The 17431-nt window shown below is 46.4% G+C and overlaps 1 protein-coding gene across 3 annotated transcripts in view; it reads left to right on the forward strand.

Moving 5' to 3' along the window:
- dnajc13 (DnaJ heat shock protein family (Hsp40) member C13) overlaps nucleotides 1-17431 on the forward strand; it is a 50314-nt gene that overhangs the window by 23499 nt on the left and 9384 nt on the right. For all 3 annotated transcript variants that reach the window (XM_079754398.1, XM_079754400.1, XM_079754399.1), the window contains 22 exons: nucleotides 1456-1473; nucleotides 2897-2979; nucleotides 3343-3496; nucleotides 3938-4041; nucleotides 4787-4946; nucleotides 5159-5221; nucleotides 5487-5588; nucleotides 5907-6011; nucleotides 6321-6523; nucleotides 6876-6960; nucleotides 7210-7364; nucleotides 7762-7807; nucleotides 7933-8087; nucleotides 8801-9002; nucleotides 9376-9491; nucleotides 9882-9960; nucleotides 12064-12199; nucleotides 13679-13863; nucleotides 14120-14194; nucleotides 15402-15521; nucleotides 16169-16324; nucleotides 16547-16789. In XM_079754398.1, coding sequence (XP_079610524.1) covers nucleotides 1456-1473; nucleotides 2897-2979; nucleotides 3343-3496; nucleotides 3938-4041; nucleotides 4787-4946; nucleotides 5159-5221; nucleotides 5487-5588; nucleotides 5907-6011; nucleotides 6321-6523; nucleotides 6876-6960; nucleotides 7210-7364; nucleotides 7762-7807; nucleotides 7933-8087; nucleotides 8801-9002; nucleotides 9376-9491; nucleotides 9882-9960; nucleotides 12064-12199; nucleotides 13679-13863; nucleotides 14120-14194; nucleotides 15402-15521; nucleotides 16169-16324; nucleotides 16547-16789 — 2745 coding nt within the window. The remainder of the gene's footprint in view (nucleotides 1-1455; nucleotides 1474-2896; nucleotides 2980-3342; nucleotides 3497-3937; nucleotides 4042-4786; nucleotides 4947-5158; nucleotides 5222-5486; nucleotides 5589-5906; nucleotides 6012-6320; nucleotides 6524-6875; nucleotides 6961-7209; nucleotides 7365-7761; nucleotides 7808-7932; nucleotides 8088-8800; nucleotides 9003-9375; nucleotides 9492-9881; nucleotides 9961-12063; nucleotides 12200-13678; nucleotides 13864-14119; nucleotides 14195-15401; nucleotides 15522-16168; nucleotides 16325-16546; nucleotides 16790-17431) is intronic.

The raw sequence follows: 17431 nt of genomic DNA on the forward strand, positions 1-17431 counted from the left end.
ATGGATCGTCTCAGAGGTCGGGCCAGAGTGAGCCCGCCCCGCCCCCAAGTTGGCTGCGGTGACGTCAGCCCTGGTGGCTGATTGGAGCGAGAAGTTGCCTCTCAAATTGTGGAGACATAGACCTAAATTATTAAACTATTAAACTTGGCGGTCATACACCTATCCTTGTCTATGAGACGCATCGCCACGAAAAGTATGGCTAGAGTTCTCAACAGCCTGATTCTTTATTATTTGTTAGTTCCTGTAATTACACAAGCCTAATTAAAAAGGTTAATGAAGGTTTAATAGAAGCACGCACCGCGGTGATGTTATGTTGATGATAATCTCTTGCAAAACAAAATAGCTTTCTGAAAAAGGACAGATTTCTTGGACATTGGAAAATATTTCACAGCATTAGGTCGATAGTCAACATATTTTTTTCCTTGTGAAAATATTTGTGAAACATTGTCTAATGTGTAAACAGGACTTATCCGAACTAAATCAGTTATCAACAAGCTTTTGAGATTAGGAGGCAAAAAAGGGAAGCACGTCATCTGTTAAAGCTCCACCTTCGGTGGAATAGCCCGGTTGTAATGGTAATGCAAAGCTGCCGAGACGAGTCAAACCCTACCGAGCCGGGCCAGTATAGTATAGTATAGATTTGTACTTAGCTTAGCTAGATTCTGGTCAATTTCTTGAGTCAGTCCGCTGTGCTCCTGCGGCAGTCAGTCCCTTCTCGGGGGTCTCACGGATCACAAGGTCTGGCATGTGTGATCTGTGCTTAGCATGGATAGCTGCTGCTGCTGCAGTGTCTGTGAAGCCTGCTTTGCTGATCCGCCAGGGCCAGACATGCCCGTGCTTTGTATAATGACCGATGGATACAATTAGTTTTGGCCGCTTCCAGGGCTATCGCGAGTATGCTGCCACCTAAGGGTAGTGTGTGTGTGTGTGTGTGTGTGTGTGTGTGTGTGTGTGTGTGTGTGTGTGTGTGTGTGTGTGTGTGTGTGTGTGTGTGTGTGTGTGTGTGTGTGTGTGTGTGTGTGTGTGTGTGTCTTTCGTTTGCAGCTTTGTGTCTTTTCTTCAAATCTAAATTAAACTGATTTCTGCTGCAGATCTAATTTGACATGGAACAGGAAGATCTGTTCGTTATTTAGGTCCGGTTTTTGTGTTCATGGCTGACAACAAGCTAATCAAATCGTTCTTGTGTCAGTTTTGCCTGTAGCATGAAGCACATTATGTTCTGCATGTCCACTACTGGGGAATAGTTAATAATGAATAAATAAATAAATATTTTTTATTTAATTAATGATCCTACTAACCTAGTACCAGTCCAAATTAAGATTTTCCACAGTGTGTTTCCACGTAATGATTAATTATGTTACCGTTTCTATGACAACCGTTCTTTAATCTCTCCTGTGTTGTGTCTCTGCCCCTCCCCTCACCTTGTCTTGATTTCTTTCCTGTCAATCAATGTAGCAGGACAGGAATAACCTGGTAAGTAGCATTGGCCAATGGGATCAATCTGTTCTTCTTCATTTGACCCGCCCCTCTTTATCACTGTCATCATCAGAGCCCATGATCCCATCCTTTTTTTCCAGGTGTGTGTGTGTGTGTGTGTGTGTGTGTGTGTGTGTGTGTGTGTGTGTGTGTGTCCAAATGGTTCTGCTGGTGTAGCTTTTGCACCTTCCCTTCGTGGTTTTCAGCTTCTTGTGTCATGTAGAAGACGCGTCTTAATTCATATCTCACCAGTCATGACATCATACTGTCACCACATCCTCCCGCATTCGCTTTCTCTGTCTCTTTCTCTTTCCTCCATTCTCTCTATCCGTCTCGCTCTCTTTCCTCCATTCTCTCTATCCGTCTCGCTCTCTTTCCTCCATTCTCTCAGTCTGTCTCTCTCTTTCCTCCATTCTCTCAGTCTGTCTCTCTTTCCTCCATTCTCTCAGTCTGTCTCTCTTTCCTCCATTCTCTCAGTCTGTCTGTCTCTCTTTCCTCCATTCTCTCTGTCTCTCTCTCTCTCTCTTTCCTCCATTCTCTCTGTCTGTCTCTCTCTCTTTTCTCCATTCTCTCAGTCTGTCTCTCTCTCTTTCCTCCATTCTATCTGTCTCTCTCTCTTTCCTCCATTCTCTCCATCCGTCTCGCTCTCTTTCCTCCATTCTCTGTCTGTCTGTCACACTTTCTCAATTCTCTCTGTCTGTATCCCTCTTTCCTAAAATCCCTTTATCTGTCTGTCTCTCTCTTTCCTACAGTCCCTCTATCTGTCTCTCTCTTTTTGGCTCGTCCACACTGCAAACCTTAGCGCTCAATTCAGATTTATTGATCAGAACTGATTTTTTGGTGTAGCTGTTCACATTCATTTTTAAACATAGCCAATTTCCAATATTCACAAAAGCATCCCAGAGAGAAAACACAGGTGATATTATGGCTGACTGATCACCTGAAAAGGAAAAAAAATTAATTGTTAATGGCCTTCCAACATCAATTCTACAACCTAGTATTTTCCTTAGTCTCCCTCCAATGACTCCCTCCCTCGCACCCTTCTTCCATATTGTATTCATTGAGTGACTCTCAGCAGCACAGAATGGTGACAAGGACATGAGTTCCGATATGACATGGCATTCTTTAGATATGTTCACAATGCGGTCACATTGCAAGAAATCTGACCTGCATCGGATTTATGTCCACATATGAAAGTGGCCCAAGTCCGAATTGAAAATATCAGATTCCATGTGAATTGTGCTGTTCACACTACGGATTTGGGCCACTTTTGCTTGCAGTGTGAATGAGGTCTTTCCCTCCCTTTCTCTCTTTTCTGCGTTTTCTCTCTCTCTCTGTCGCTCTTTCTCTCTCTCTCCCTCTCTCTCCATACTCACTCTGTGGTGCGTGTGTGGTGATGAAATGTTCTGTTTGATTCTAGAACCCCAACCAGAAGCCTGTCATCTTGCGGAAGAGGAGACAGAGAATCAAGATAGAATCCAACTGGGAGCTCTTCTACTACAAGTACGTCTCGACTGCTGTGTACACATTTGTACACACTTATGTTCCTGCACACACCTGTACATACTTATACACCTCTATGAACATATTTTTATAAACAAGTGTACACACCTGCACATAAACGATAGATACGTGTATATATATATACACACCTGTGTTTACACACACTCACAAACACACACACCTAGAAACCCCTGGTAAACCCCGGAAAACACGAAGACAACTCCACACACCTCTAAACACATATACCCGCATATGAACCTACCCCAGTTATTTGTTAACAGAGGATTATGTTATTACGTTAGATTATGTGATGGAGTTATCAGCCAGTCTTTGAGGACCACCTTGTCTCTCGCCCCTCCCCAGGTTCCAGCTGGACCACGCCCGCTCCAACCTGATCTGGAACCTGAAGACGCGGGAGGAGCTCCGTGACGGCCTGGAGGGGGAGATGAGGGCCTTCAGCGTGGACCGCGAGCTGGGCAGCGCCAGCGTCATCTCCTGGAACCACCAGGAGTTTGAGGTCCCAGCAGAAAAATGACCCAAAAATGACCCCCGCCAACTAGAACTAAAATAGAGATCATTTAGTTTTCGGAAAGATTGCAATTCTTACTTGTCAACGTCACACTAACTCAAACACACCCTGAAATGATTGTATGGAAGCACCAACAGTTTATTGTCTGAACTTGGCTCAACCCAGCCCATGAACTACACTCTAGTAGTAGTAGCTGGATGCTTCATGAGCGTCACCTACATCATACTAAAATATATCATAGTACAGTTACATGCATACAGTAATGTTAACTTAGTGGAAGATAAACTTAATGTGAGTTGTAAAATCACTGAAGGAAAAGCTGTAGGATGAAGTCGAGTCTTTAACTTCTGAGTTGAACAGGTAACTATGAACTACGATGCTGTGTCTTAAGATCTTGTATCTTAACATCTTGATACCTTCTCTCCCCAGGTGCGGTACGATTGCCTTTCGGATGAGATCAAGATCGGAGATTATTACCTTCGCCTTCTGCTGGAGGAAGACGAGAACGACGAGTCCAGCGGCATCAAGAGATCGTAAGACAGCCAAGCAACCTGTTCACCATATCATGTCCTCTTTAGACACTATCGCCTACGTTTACCAACCTTGACTGGCTGAACACCAGTCAGCACTGGGGAGCACTGGTGGACCAACCCATTTACACTTTTTAGTCCTCTTAAGTCAGTACATTGTATACATTTACCAACCTTGCACACATTATTGACTGAAATAAGAACGTATGTGAGGACTCATTGAGCTCAGACGCAAGAAAAATCTGTGAAATTAATCTTAAATTAATCTTTTAAACTAGTGAGGACATAATGAGTTAAAAGGTCTTAAAATAAGTCTCGATAAATCCTCATGCAATGAATCCATTAAATTACATTAATAAAAAAAAATGACCACTGTTGCAGCGATCCTGTGCTCATCTCTGGTCGTACTTTGAAACCTGGTCCTGAAGCAGCACAACTTTCATCCCTTGCATGTGTTCAATTCATTATAAAGAAGTATGTTCAAGAGCCTTCATCTCTCTCCGCTTCCCTCTCTCCCTCCCCCTCCCCCCCTCTCTCTCTATCTCTCTCCCTCCCCCTCTCCCTCCCTCTCTCTCCCCCTCTCCCTCCCTCTCTCTCCCTCCCTCTCCCTCCCTCTCCCTCTCTCTCTCCCTCCCTCTCTCTCCCCCTCTCCCTCACTCTCTCTCTCTCTCCCTCCCTCACTCTCCCCCTCTCCCTCCCTCTCTCTCTCCCTCCCCCTCCCTCCCTCTCTCTCTCCCTCCCTCCCTAGGTATGAGTTTTTCAACGAGCTGTACCACCGCTTCCTGCTCACCCCCAAGGTGTCCATGAAGTGTTTGTGTCTGCAGGCGCTGGCCATCGTCTACGGGAAGTGCTGTGAGGAGATCGGACCCTTCGTCGACACTAAGTACATCGTCGGCATGCTGGACAGAGTATGTATACCATACCATGACCCTATTTTCTTCCCGCTTTTGTTTTCATTTTATTCCAGTTATTTGTTAACACTATCGCGTCTCCTATTCATTGAGAAAAAAATGCAAAAAAATATATATAGATATATAAATTACTGTTATTTTTATATTTCATATCACAATGATTATTATTATGCACACCACAATATTTCTCTGTCTTTTTGTGTTTTCAGTGTACGGACCGACTGGAGCGAGACAGAATCATTCTCTTCATCAACAAACTTATCCTCAACAAGGTCAGCTAACATAAACAACCTAGCTTGCGTTAGCCACCTAGCTCACTTGAGCCACCTTGCTAGTTTTTGCCTCCTGGCTCACTTTAGCCAACTTGCTAACATTAGCCGACGTTCTAACATTAGGAACCTGGAAAGTATTTGCCAACTAGCTTATGTTGACAAGCTACCAAGTTAAAGTTAGTCGCTGTGCATTCTCAATATATTTCAGATCCCTTTCTTGTTGTTATTCAGATTATTTAATCTGTTCCGGGTTTTTTTGTCATAGAAAAACGTGAAGGAGGTGATGGACTCCAACGGGGTGCGGATCATGGTGGACCTCCTCACCCTGGCCCACCTCCACACCAGCAGGGCCACGGTCCCACTACAGGTACACCAGATCCCAGTAGATATACTGGGAGAAGGTCTGTTATGTGGCATAACAACGTCATCCCAATTCACTTGGAATCCCATGACTACAGTGTGTGATACAATTATGTTTTACGAGGATTTATATTTGATTATGAAATTACTTAAAGTTGAATCACTATTTGAAGGATGAATCATCCAATTCATCCTTCAATCTGGTTGAATATATTTGTGTTATAATCTGTCCTAAGAATAATTCTACACAAATGTAAAATGAGGTTCACAAAAATATTTGATATTGACACACAAATTAACGGGCTAATCTTGAACGTACCCTCAGACCAACGTTATCGAGGCGTCCCCGGACATGAAGAGAGAGAGTGAGAAGGAGTGGTACTTCGGGAACGCAGACAAGGAGAGGAGAGGGCCCTTCAGTTATGAAGAGGTATGGACGTCAGCTCGCTTGGATTCTCCATTTGTAATCCTGGGAGTGCTTCTTTCAGCATTGAGAAGTGGTTGGCAAACTTGCATCGTTACTCTTCACTGTTAAGTCATATATCAGATCAAGGTTTATTCAAAGCGACTTGCAGTGAATTCAAATGCATACATTAAAGTCAGGGTTAGACATCTTGCTCTAGGGAGCCTCGAGGCAGACTTTTGGGGGTTGAACCCAGGACGTTTCATCTAGTCTTTGGGCTGTCCTCCCCACCCACTCATCCTTCAGGCTAACGTGTGTTCTGTGTTCCTGCTCCAGATGCAGGAGTTCTGGAGCACGGGCGTGCTAACCGCTAAGACGCGGTGCTGGGCGCAGGGCATGGACGGCTGGCGCCCCCTGCAGGCCATCCCTCAGCTCAAGTGGTGTCTCCTAGCAACAGGCCAGGCGGTGATGAATGAGACGGACCTAGCCACACTCATCCTCAACATGCTAATCAGCATGTGCTCCTACTACCCCAGCAGGTAACCATGTTAGCCTTGCTTATTGTTTCATAGCCTAGTCTACGTCACCCTAACACTTAACTTCATCTATCAAAGCCTATCTTGGAAGAGTTTTTCCTAGCCCAAGATAACCTTTCCCGGCCTTGTCTAGTTTAGCCTAGCCTAACCTAGCGTAGTTTGTTTAGCCATAGGCTAGTCTACTTTAGCCTAACTTTTCCTAACCTAGCCTTTACTGGCTTGGCCTAAAGTAGCTCTGCCTAGCCTAGTCTGTCCTCCCTTATCCCAGTCTAGATGAGCCTACCGTCTTAGCCTAACTTAGCAAAGTTTAGCCTATCTTGGCATAGCATGTGAAGCTAACTGTGTATTCTACCAGGGACCAGGACAACGCCATCATCCGCCCGCTGCCCAAGATCAAGAGGCTGATCAGCGACAACACCTGCCTGCCTCACATCGTCCAGGTGAGCCCAGAGCGGTCTGCTCTCAGTCAGACAGGAAGCATCAGAGGGGTCTTACATTTGGTTAAGGCATTTACATTCCTGTGATCCTATTCAGAAGAAAACACTTATTCTCAACCAATTAAAATTCAAATATCAAATGTAAAAATTGCCAATGTCCAATTACATCTTTGGGAAAATCCAAATCAAAACCTCAACCAATCCATGACCCAGTATTGGTTTCAAACTGTGTGTGTGTTTTTGTGTCTCCAGCTGCTCTTGACCTTTGACCCCATCCTGGTGGAGAAGGTGGCCAACATGCTCTACCTGGTGATGCAGGACAACCCCAACCTCCAGCGCCTGTACCTCACCGGGGTCTTCTTCTTCATCATGATGTACACCGGCTCCAACGTGCTGCCCGTCGCCAGGTCAGGGAGCGCGAACACACACAGACACACAGACACACCGCACACACACACACACATATGGATACACACTTTGTAATGCCATTGGCTCAAATTTTTTGCTCTAATTCTGAAATTTACTCTTGATTTGAGACAATTCTCCTGCTCTTCTGTTTCCTTTGTCAAGAACTCTGTATTGCCATTTTTGCGTGAACAGCGCTGTATAAATACAGTTTGATGGATTTGACATTTATTCATACGCCCTCACATATGCCTATTTATGCTTACACACAAATAACATTTGCTCATACACACATAAATGGAGTGACATTGACATAAATCCCCATGCCGACTCAGACACACAGACAAATACACAAACACACACGTCCTGATCCTCGACTCCTTCTTGACACCCCTGCAGGTTCCTGAAATACACTCACCTCAAACAGGCCTTCAAGTCCGAGGAGGTAAACCCACAACCCCCCCCCACACACACACACACACCTGATCCCTTAAAAGCATAGTAAATAGCCCGTGCACAGAGTGCGTCAGTCTGCCCCTCTGACCTGTGACCTCTGACCTTGATGTGCAGTCCAAAGGGCAGGACATCGTGCAGCGCAGCGTGCTGGGCCCGGTGCTGCCCGAGGCCATGGTGTGCTACCTGGAGAACTACGAGGCCGAGCGCTTCTCGGAGATCTTCCTGGGGGAGTTTGACACGCCCGAGGCCATCTGGAGCAGCGAGATGAGGTCAGGTCACCCCCTCTACACCGGGATGAGTGAGACCGTACCGGCGGTGCCTGGTGGTGGTCGGAATGCGTACTCAGATTTGAGGACATTCGGTAGAACTAGCTTCTAGAAAAGAACAGAGCGACTGAACGGAGTGCTGTAGGAGTCATAACACTGACACAAGGGGAGAAGAGTATTTTATTTAGTTTTAGTGGTAGTGCATAATGGATGGTTCAGAGATGGTTCAGTCAGAACTCCTTCCAACCAGGTGTCTGAGGGCAAGTACTGGGTCTTTATTTAGATATATAATGATGGGTGACGATGATTTGTGCCTTTTGGATGGACAAGAGAGTGAATACACAGGACACTGAAGACACAGACACTGAAGACACAGGACAGGACAGTGAAGAAAAAAGAGTGAAGACACAAGACATTAAAGACACAGGACATTCAGGACAGGACAATGAAAACAAGGCAGGCAGGACAGGACCCTGAAGACACAGGACAATGGAGACATATGACAATCAGGACAGGACAGTGAAGACACAGGACAATGAAGACATATGACAATCAGGACAGGACAGTGAAGAAACAGGACAATGGGTTGAAGAAGAGAGAGGGGATGACCTGTAGCACAGGACCAAAGGTCGGAATCACTCCTGAGTCGCTACAGACTCGACTCTTTTCATGTCGGTTTTTGACCGTCTTCCCCATGTTTTAAAACACACCTCCAGGCGTCTCATGATCGAGAAGATCGCCGCCCACCTGGCGGACTTCAGCCCCCGGCTGCAGAGCAACACGCGGGCCCTGTACCAGTACTGCCCCATCCCCGTGGTCAGCTTCCCCCAGCTGGACAACGAGCTCTTCTGCAACATCTACTACCTCAGGCACCTCTGTGATGCCGTGCACTTCCCCGACTGGCCCATCAGAGACCCGGTAACGTGACCCATCGTGTTTAGTTTAGTTATTCACTACCAGTGGTAGGCAGTGTCCGAACCACTCAACCAATTAAAAAAAATTATACATGCATAAATATATACAGACTCATTTGCACCTACCTGGTTCATGTCCGAGCCCTATGCATGAAATTATATTTAAAAATAACTGAAAGAACCACCGAACCTTGTGTGATGTTACACCTGCAATACGCCTGCATCCATCTTTACTGTGCGCCCCTGTAATCTGATCCTCATGGCCAGCCTGATCATCACACAGGTTAAACAGTGCTTTCATGCACTCATGTTGGATTGAGGAGCTGAACTTGTGTTGTGTATTTATGTGTCTCTCTGTCTCTGGTTCCCCCTTGCAGGTGAAACTACTAAAGGACACCCTGGAGGCGTGGAAGAGAGAGGTGGAGAAGAAACCTCCGTCCATGTCTGTAGACGAAGCGTATGAGGTCCTCAACCTACCCAAAGGACAGGGACAGTGAGTTAACCCCGAGCCACCACGATGTTGTTCACTCTCCTCCTACAGTCAAACACCCTAACCACCACACTAGACCATCCACTAGAATAGATTATCCACTAGACTAGACTATCCACTAGAATAGATTATCCACTAGACTAGACTATCAACTAGAATAGATTATCCACTAGACTAGTATATCCACTAGAATAGAATATCCACTAGAACCAGAATAATCGATAGAATAAAAACGATATTGTCTGATAATGCTCAATTCATCATCATCTTACACTTGAATAAACAATCAATAATGTACATGAGTACATTTGGATTAATGAATGAATGGCTTTAAATGCCCCTCTCTGTTCCTCTCGTCTTATGTCAAACTTGTGCTTGTGTGTTTGTCCTCAGGCACGATGAAAGTAAGATCAGGAAGGCCTACTTCCGCCTGGCCCAGAAGTACCACCCTGACAAGAACCCAGAGGGCAGGGTGGGTGTCTGCCTCTAATTTGTACCTACACCTAACAAGCGTGAACTTCCTGTGTACCTAATACAGTGGGGCAAAAAAGTATTTAGTCAGCCACCAATTGTGCAAGTTCTCCCACTTAAAAAGATGAGAGAGGCCTGTAATTTTCATCATAGGTATACCTCAGCTAGACAGAGACAAAATGAAAAAAAAAAAATGTAGAAAATCACATTGTCTGATTTTTAAAGAATTTATTTGCAAATTATGGTGGAAAATAAGTATTTGGTCAATAACCAAAGGTCATCTCAATACTTTGTTACATGCCCTTTGTTGGCAATGACAGAGGTCAAACGTTTTCTGTAAGTCTTTACAAGGTTTTCACACACTGCTGCTGGTATTTTGGCCCATTCCTCCATGCAGATCTCCTCTAGAGCAGTGATGTTTTTGGGCCTTCGCTGGGCAACACAGACTTTCAACTCCCTCCAAAGATTTTCTATGGGGTTGAGATCTGGAGACTGGCTAGGCCACTCCAGGACCTTGAAATGCTTCTTACGAAGCCACTCCTTCGTTGCCCGGGCGGTGTGTTTGGGGTCATTGTCATGCTGAAAGACCCAGCCACGTTTCATCTTCAGTGCCCTTGCTGATGGAAGGAGGTTTTCACTCAAAATCTCACGATACATGGCCCCATTCATTCTTTCCGTCACACGGATCAGATGTCCTGGTCCCTTGGCAGAAAAACAGCCCCAAAGCATGATGTTTCCACCCCCATGCTCTTTGTAGGTATGGTGTTCTTTGGAAGCAACTCCGCATTCTTTCTCCTCCAAACACGACGAGTTGAGTTTTTACCAAAAAGTTCTATTTTGGTTTCATCTGACCATATGACATTCTCCCAATCCTGTTCTGGATCATCCAAATGCTTTCTAGCAAAGTTCAAACGGGCCCGGACATGCACTGGCTTTAGCAGGGGGACACGTCTGGCAGTGCAGGATTTTTAGTCCCTGGCGGCGTAGTGTGTTAGTGATGGTAGCCTTTGTTACTTTGGTCCCAGCTCTCTGGAGGTCATTCACTAGGTCCCCCCATGTAGTTCTGGGATTTTTGTTCACCGTTCTTGTGATCATTTTGACCCCACAGGGTGAGATCTTGCGTGGAGCCCCAGGTCGAGGGAGATTATCAGTGGTCTTGTATGTATTCCATTTCCTAATAATTGCTCCCACAGTTGATTTCTTCACACCAAGCTGCTTACCTATTGCAGATTCAGACTTCCCAGCCTGGTGCAGGTCTACAATTGTGTTTCTGGTGTCCTTTGACAGCTCTTTGGTCTTGGCCATAGTGGAGTTTGGAGTGTGACTGTTTGAGGTTGTGGACAGGTGTCTTTTATACTGATAAGGAGTTCAAACTGGTGCCATTAATACAGGTAACGAGTGGAGGATAGAGGAGCCTCTTAAAGAAGAAGTTACAGGTCTGTGACAGCCAGAAATCTTGCTGGTTTGTAGGTGACCAAATACTTATTTTCCACCATAATTTGCAAATAAATTCTTAAAAAATCAGACAATGTGATTTTCTGGATTTTTTTTTTCATTTTGTCTCTCATAGCTGAGGTTTACCTATGATGAAAATTACAGGCCTCTCTCGTCTTTTTAAGTGGGAGAACTTGCACAATTGGTGGCTGACTAAATACTTTTTTGCCCCACTGTATGTACCCACTCCTAACCAGTGTGCACTGTTTACCTTATATGTACTTGCCACTAACCAGAATGTAGTTCCTGTGTACGTAGTATGTACCTCAACCTAATCAGTGTGTCATTAATGTTGCATATGAACATATACCAAAAATCTACGCATACACTGGCTGTGAAACAGACTTTGTTCATGTTGTGTGTATTGGTCTCTGGATATCAAGTCAATATATTATATTTCTTGTAAAACATATGTTACGTTTATGTATCAAAATGGTACATTGACTACATTTATGCAGAAGTTCTTTCTGGCCTCTTAAAGGGCTTCATGATTCATGTTTCCTGTTTACACACTCTCACATCTCACCGCAAACCACACACCACACAAACACACCACACACACAATTAAGCCCATACTTCTGTCTGTCTGTTTCGGTTTCTTTGTGTGCAGGACATGTTTGAGAAAGTGAACAAGGCCTATGAGTTCCTGTGCACCAAGTCGGCCCGCATCGTAGACGGGCCCGACCCGGAAAACATCATCCTCATCCTGCAGGCCCAGAGCATCCTCTTCAACCGCTACAAGGAAGGTCCGTGTTACCCCGGAGCCAAGGGAGCTAGGGGACATAATGGAGCTGATAGAGCTACCGGAGCCAAGGGAGCTAGGGGACATAATGGAGCTGATAGAGCTACCGGAGCCAAGGGAGCTAGGGGACATAATGGAGCTGATAGAGCTACCGGAGCCAAGGGAGCTAGGGGGCATAATGGAGCTGATAGAGCTACCGGAGCCAAGGGAGCTAGGGGACATAATGGAGCTGACAGAGCTACCGGAGCCAAGGGAGCTAGGGGGCATAATGGAGCTGATAGAGCTACCGGAGCCAAGGGAGCTAGGGGACATAATGGAGCTGATAGAGCTACCGGAGCCAAGGGAGCTAGGGGACATAATGGAGCTGACAGAGCTACCGGAGCCAAGGGAGCTAGGGGGCATAATGGAGCTGACAGAGCTACCGGAGCCAAGGGAGCTAGGGGGCATAATGGAGCTGATAGAGCTACCGGAGCCAAGGGAGCTAGGGGACATAATGGAGCTGATAGAGCTACCGGAGCCAAGGGAGCTAGGGGACATAATGGAGCTGACAGAGCTACTGGAGCCAAGGGAGCTAGCAGAGCCATTGAAGCTAGTGGACCTAAAAGAGTTTATTAACCTACTGGAGCTCAGGGTGCTAGCAGAGCTAATGAAGCTAGTGCACCTAACAGAGTTTATTAACCTACTGGAGCTCAGGGTGCTAGCAGAGCTAATGAAGCTAGTGGACCTAACAGAGTTTATTAACCTACTGGAGCTCAGGGTGCTAGCAGAGCTAATGAAGCTAGTGCACCTAACAGAGTTTATTAACCTACTGGAGCTCAGGGTGCTAGCAGAGCTAATGAAGCTAGTGCTCCTAACAGAGTTTATAACCTACTGGAGCTCAGGGTGCTAGCAGAGCTAATGAAGCTAGTGCACCTAACAGAGTTTATTAAGCTACTGGAGCTCAGGGTGCTAGCAGAGCTAATGAAGCTAGTGCACCTAACAGAGTTTATTAACCTACTGGAGCTCAGGGTGCTAGCAGAGCTAATGAAGCTAGTGCATCTAACAGAGTTTATTAAGCTACTTTAGCCCAGGGTGCTTATGAAGCTATTGGACCTAATAGAGCAAATTAAGCTATTTGACGTAATCTAGCTGATTAAGTTCCTGAAGCTCAAGGAGCTAATTATGCTAGTTGAGCTGGTGGAACTAATGAAGCTAGTAGACCTAATGAAGATACTGAAGTTCAGGGAGCTAATGGAGCTAATGAAGCTCACATAGCCCATGAGGCTAGTTGATGAAGCCATTTTTGTTCATTTAGCTGCTACAGTGAAATTGTATACATTCATCTTGCATATGAGAATTTGTAGTATCTCCCAATACAACTAGATCATCAAATATAAATATTCAATGAGAAATGAGGAATACAAAATGTAATTGAATTTACAAATGATACATTATAATGTATAATCATGCAAAAGAAATTGAATCGTTTGCGCCCTTGGAACAGAACTGGAGCCCTACAAGTACGCTGGATACCCCATGCTCATCAAAACCCTCATCATGGAGACCAGCGACGACCAGCTGTTCTCAAAGACCTCGCCGCTGCTGCCCGCGGGCACGGAGCTGGCCTTCCACACGGTCAACTGCTCCGCGCTGAACGCAGAGGAGCTACGGCGGGAAGAGGGCATCGAGGTACGGAGCTAGCTAGCAGGGATGGTGCAGTTCAGCTGGCTAGTGGGGTAGCTACCACTCTGTTTAGTGGTGAGAGTCTGAATCTGTTTGGGAAAGTGAAACTAAAGAGTGGATGGAGGGAGGCTTTTAATCTTTAATCATGTATATATTGCATATAGTGTGTGTCTTTGGTTGTGTGTGTGTGTGTGTGTGTGTGTGTGTGTGTGTGTGTTGTACACCTCTCCTCATGCTGTTTGATTCGCCTCCTCCTGACCAGGTGTTGCTGGAGGCGTTCTCCAGGTGTGTGGCCGTTCTCACAGCCTCCAGTAAGCCAGGAGACATGTCTGTCCAGGTAAACACTGCTACTAAACAATAATGATACACTCTACACCACTGGTTCTCTCCTGCTACAGCCTCTGAACCCACATGTTTCATTTGTCATGAAGTCACGTCGGATAAAGTTTGATTGAAAGTTGTATTTACCAATATTGCAGTTATCAACTATGCTTTCATGTACTGTCGAAAACATGGAGCAAACAAAAGACTGTGACGATTGGGGCTAAGTCAATATTACCGTAAGCCTTTAAAACATGAAATAATATTAAAGCATTTGTTAACTCATGGGCTTCTCTTTAAAGAGTAAGGTTTGGCATGTGCTCTGCGACCCACTCCAAATTCCCCATGAAATGCCTTCACAACCCACCAGTTGAGAATCTCACTCTTCTACACTACTCACACCCTCTGGTGTCTGGGGAGAGTATGATGGTATTATTGTAGCAAAAATCTTTAGCACCTGTAACTGCAGATTTTATATGCGTACACTAAAGTCACAAATGTGTAACAGTAAATTTGAAGTCGTAAATATTTATTTTGCAAGTGTACTCTAAAGTCACAAATGTGTAACAGTACATTTGAAGTCGTAAATATTTTTTCTACCATTGTAAATGGGTTTACAAATGCACAACCTTTGTGCATGTTCTCAGATTATGAAACACAGGTGTGCGAATGTGTTTTGCACCAACTGCGCTGCAATGATTGTAGCAAAAGTGTCAATTGCATGACTCTTTGAAGGTGTGATGCACAGGAAAGGATTTGTGCACCTGTAAGACTTGTGAACTCGTAGACCCTATTTAGTGTTTACAATGGTAGAAAAAATATTTACGACATCAAATGTACTGTTACACATTTGTGACTTTAGAGTACACATGCAAAATAATTATTTAGGACTTCAAATGTACTGTTACACATTTGTGACTTTAGTGTACGCATACAAAATCTGCAGTTACAGGTGCTAAAGACTTTTGCTACAATAATACCTTCAAACGAGAGGTACTGTGCAGCTTGTCAACTGGTCACAATCTGATGTGATTCACGTGTGTCCTATTTGTCCACTGTATCATACAATACAGTCTGTGATGTAATGTTGTCAGAGTAATTTATGTGTTCTATGTGCTGTGTAGTGCAATGGGACGTATAAACGTATTGCAGTATGTAATGTGATGTGTGCTTCTGTGTGTGTGAGGTGATATCTGTGTACCTAACGTGATGTGTGTCTCCAGGTGTGCGGGCACATCTGTAAGTGTTACAGCGTGGCGGCTCAGTTCGAGGAGTGCCGGGAGAAGATCATAGAGCTGCCCAACATCATCAGAGATCTCTGTCACCTGCTCTACTACGGCAAGGTGAGTCCTGGCCTCTCTCAGGTCCTATACCGGGGCGGGGTGAGTCCCTGAGTTACCTGAAATATATATTACGACTGCAGTAAAGTCTGTTTATCCAACAATGTATCTGTTATCAAAAATTATATTGAGGAGCACCTCAGAGTGACTTGTCATACTCATAATTCCTCTCTTCATCTTCTCCATCTCTTTCTCTATCTGCTCTTCCTCTTCCTGGCTCCTCGCTCCGTCCACACCTCCCTATCTCCTCAACCTCCTCTATCCCATCCTCCTCTTCCTCCTCCTCCACCTCCACCTCCTCCCCCTCTCTCTCTCTCTGGTCTCCTCCTCCTCCTCCCTCTCTCTCTCTCTGGTCCCCTCCTCCTCCTCCTCCTCCTCCTCCTCCCTCTCTCTCTGGTCTCCTCCTCCTCCCTCTCTCTCTCTGGTCCCCTCCTCCTCCTCCTCCTCCTCCTCCTCCTCCTCCTCCTCCTCCCTCTCTCTGGTCTCCTCCTCCCTCTCTCTGGTCTCCTCCTCCTCCCTCTCTCTGGTCTCCTCCTCCTCCTCCCTCTCTCTCTCTGGTCCCCTCCTCCTCCTCCTCCTCCTCCCTCTCTCTCTCTGGTCCCCTCCTCCTCCTCCCTCTCTCTGGTCCCCTCCTCCTCCTCCCCCCCCAGGGTCTCCCCCGGACTGCCGCCCTGGCCGTGCAGTGCGTCAGCTCCTTTGCGGTGGACTTCTTCCTGCAGACCCACCTGTACCACGCGGGCGTGCTGTGGCACCTGCTGGTCTACCTCTTCAACTACGACTTCACGCTGGAGGAGAGCGGCGTGCAGGTCAGTGCCCGGGGGTCCGGCGGGGGCCTAGCGTGCCATACCACAGAGTGCCCATACAATTTGCGTCGACCTTCGCGCTACAAATGTTGATAGGATATTTCATTCCTATTTTTTTTTTTTTTGTTGCTGTTTAACTTATAAGTTGGGGTTTCGGGAAGAAGTACCTTCTTCAGTATCTGGCTTCAAACCCCCCCCCCCCCCCCCATCTTTTCTTCCCTCCAGGCCAGCCTGGACTCCAACCAGCAGGAGGTGGCCAACAGCCTAGCCAGGATCAGCCTGGTGGCTCTCGGCCGTCTGGGGGGCTATGCCCAGCTGAAGCCTCCCCCCAGCCCCGGCGACGGAGCGGCCCCGGAGACCAACGGGGTGGACGCCACGCCTCCGGAGAACCCCACCATCCGCAAGAGCCTGGCGGCCATGTTGACGCCGTACGTGGCCCGCAGGCTGGGCTCGGGGACCCCCGCCGAGGTGGGTGGACGGACTGGTGCACGCTAGCGCACACACTCGCACTGTTTAACACACTGACACGCACAGCATCCTGACAGGCCCACCACAGTGACACACAACAGACAACACACGCACACTCAATCCGTTACTGATACACACTGACACGCACAGCATCCTGACACGCCCACCGCAGTGACACACTAAACTCACTGACACACACACTCAAACCGTTAAGCACGCTGACGCACACTGACACGCACAGCATCCTGACACGCCCACCACAGTGACACACAACAGACAACACACGCACACTCAATCCGTTACTGATACACACTGACACACACACTCAAACCGTTAAACACGCTGACGCACACTGACGCGCACAGCATCCTGACACGCCCACCACAGTGACCCACAACAGACAACACACTCACACTCAATCCGTTACTGATACACACTGACACACACACTCAAACCGTTAAACACGCTGACGCACACTGACGCGCACAGCATACTGACACGCCCACCGCAGTGACACACAACGTACACTCTAAACACACTGACACAGGCACTCAAACCGTCAAACACGCTGACACACAGACACACACCACAGCGCCATCCACCTCTGAAATGAACACACAAACACTTCAGTCAGTCAGGCAG

This window comes from Pollachius pollachius (assembly GCF_949987615.1).
Source record: "Pollachius pollachius genome assembly, chromosome: 17".
Lineage (NCBI taxonomy): Eukaryota > Metazoa > Chordata > Actinopteri > Gadiformes > Gadidae > Pollachius > Pollachius pollachius.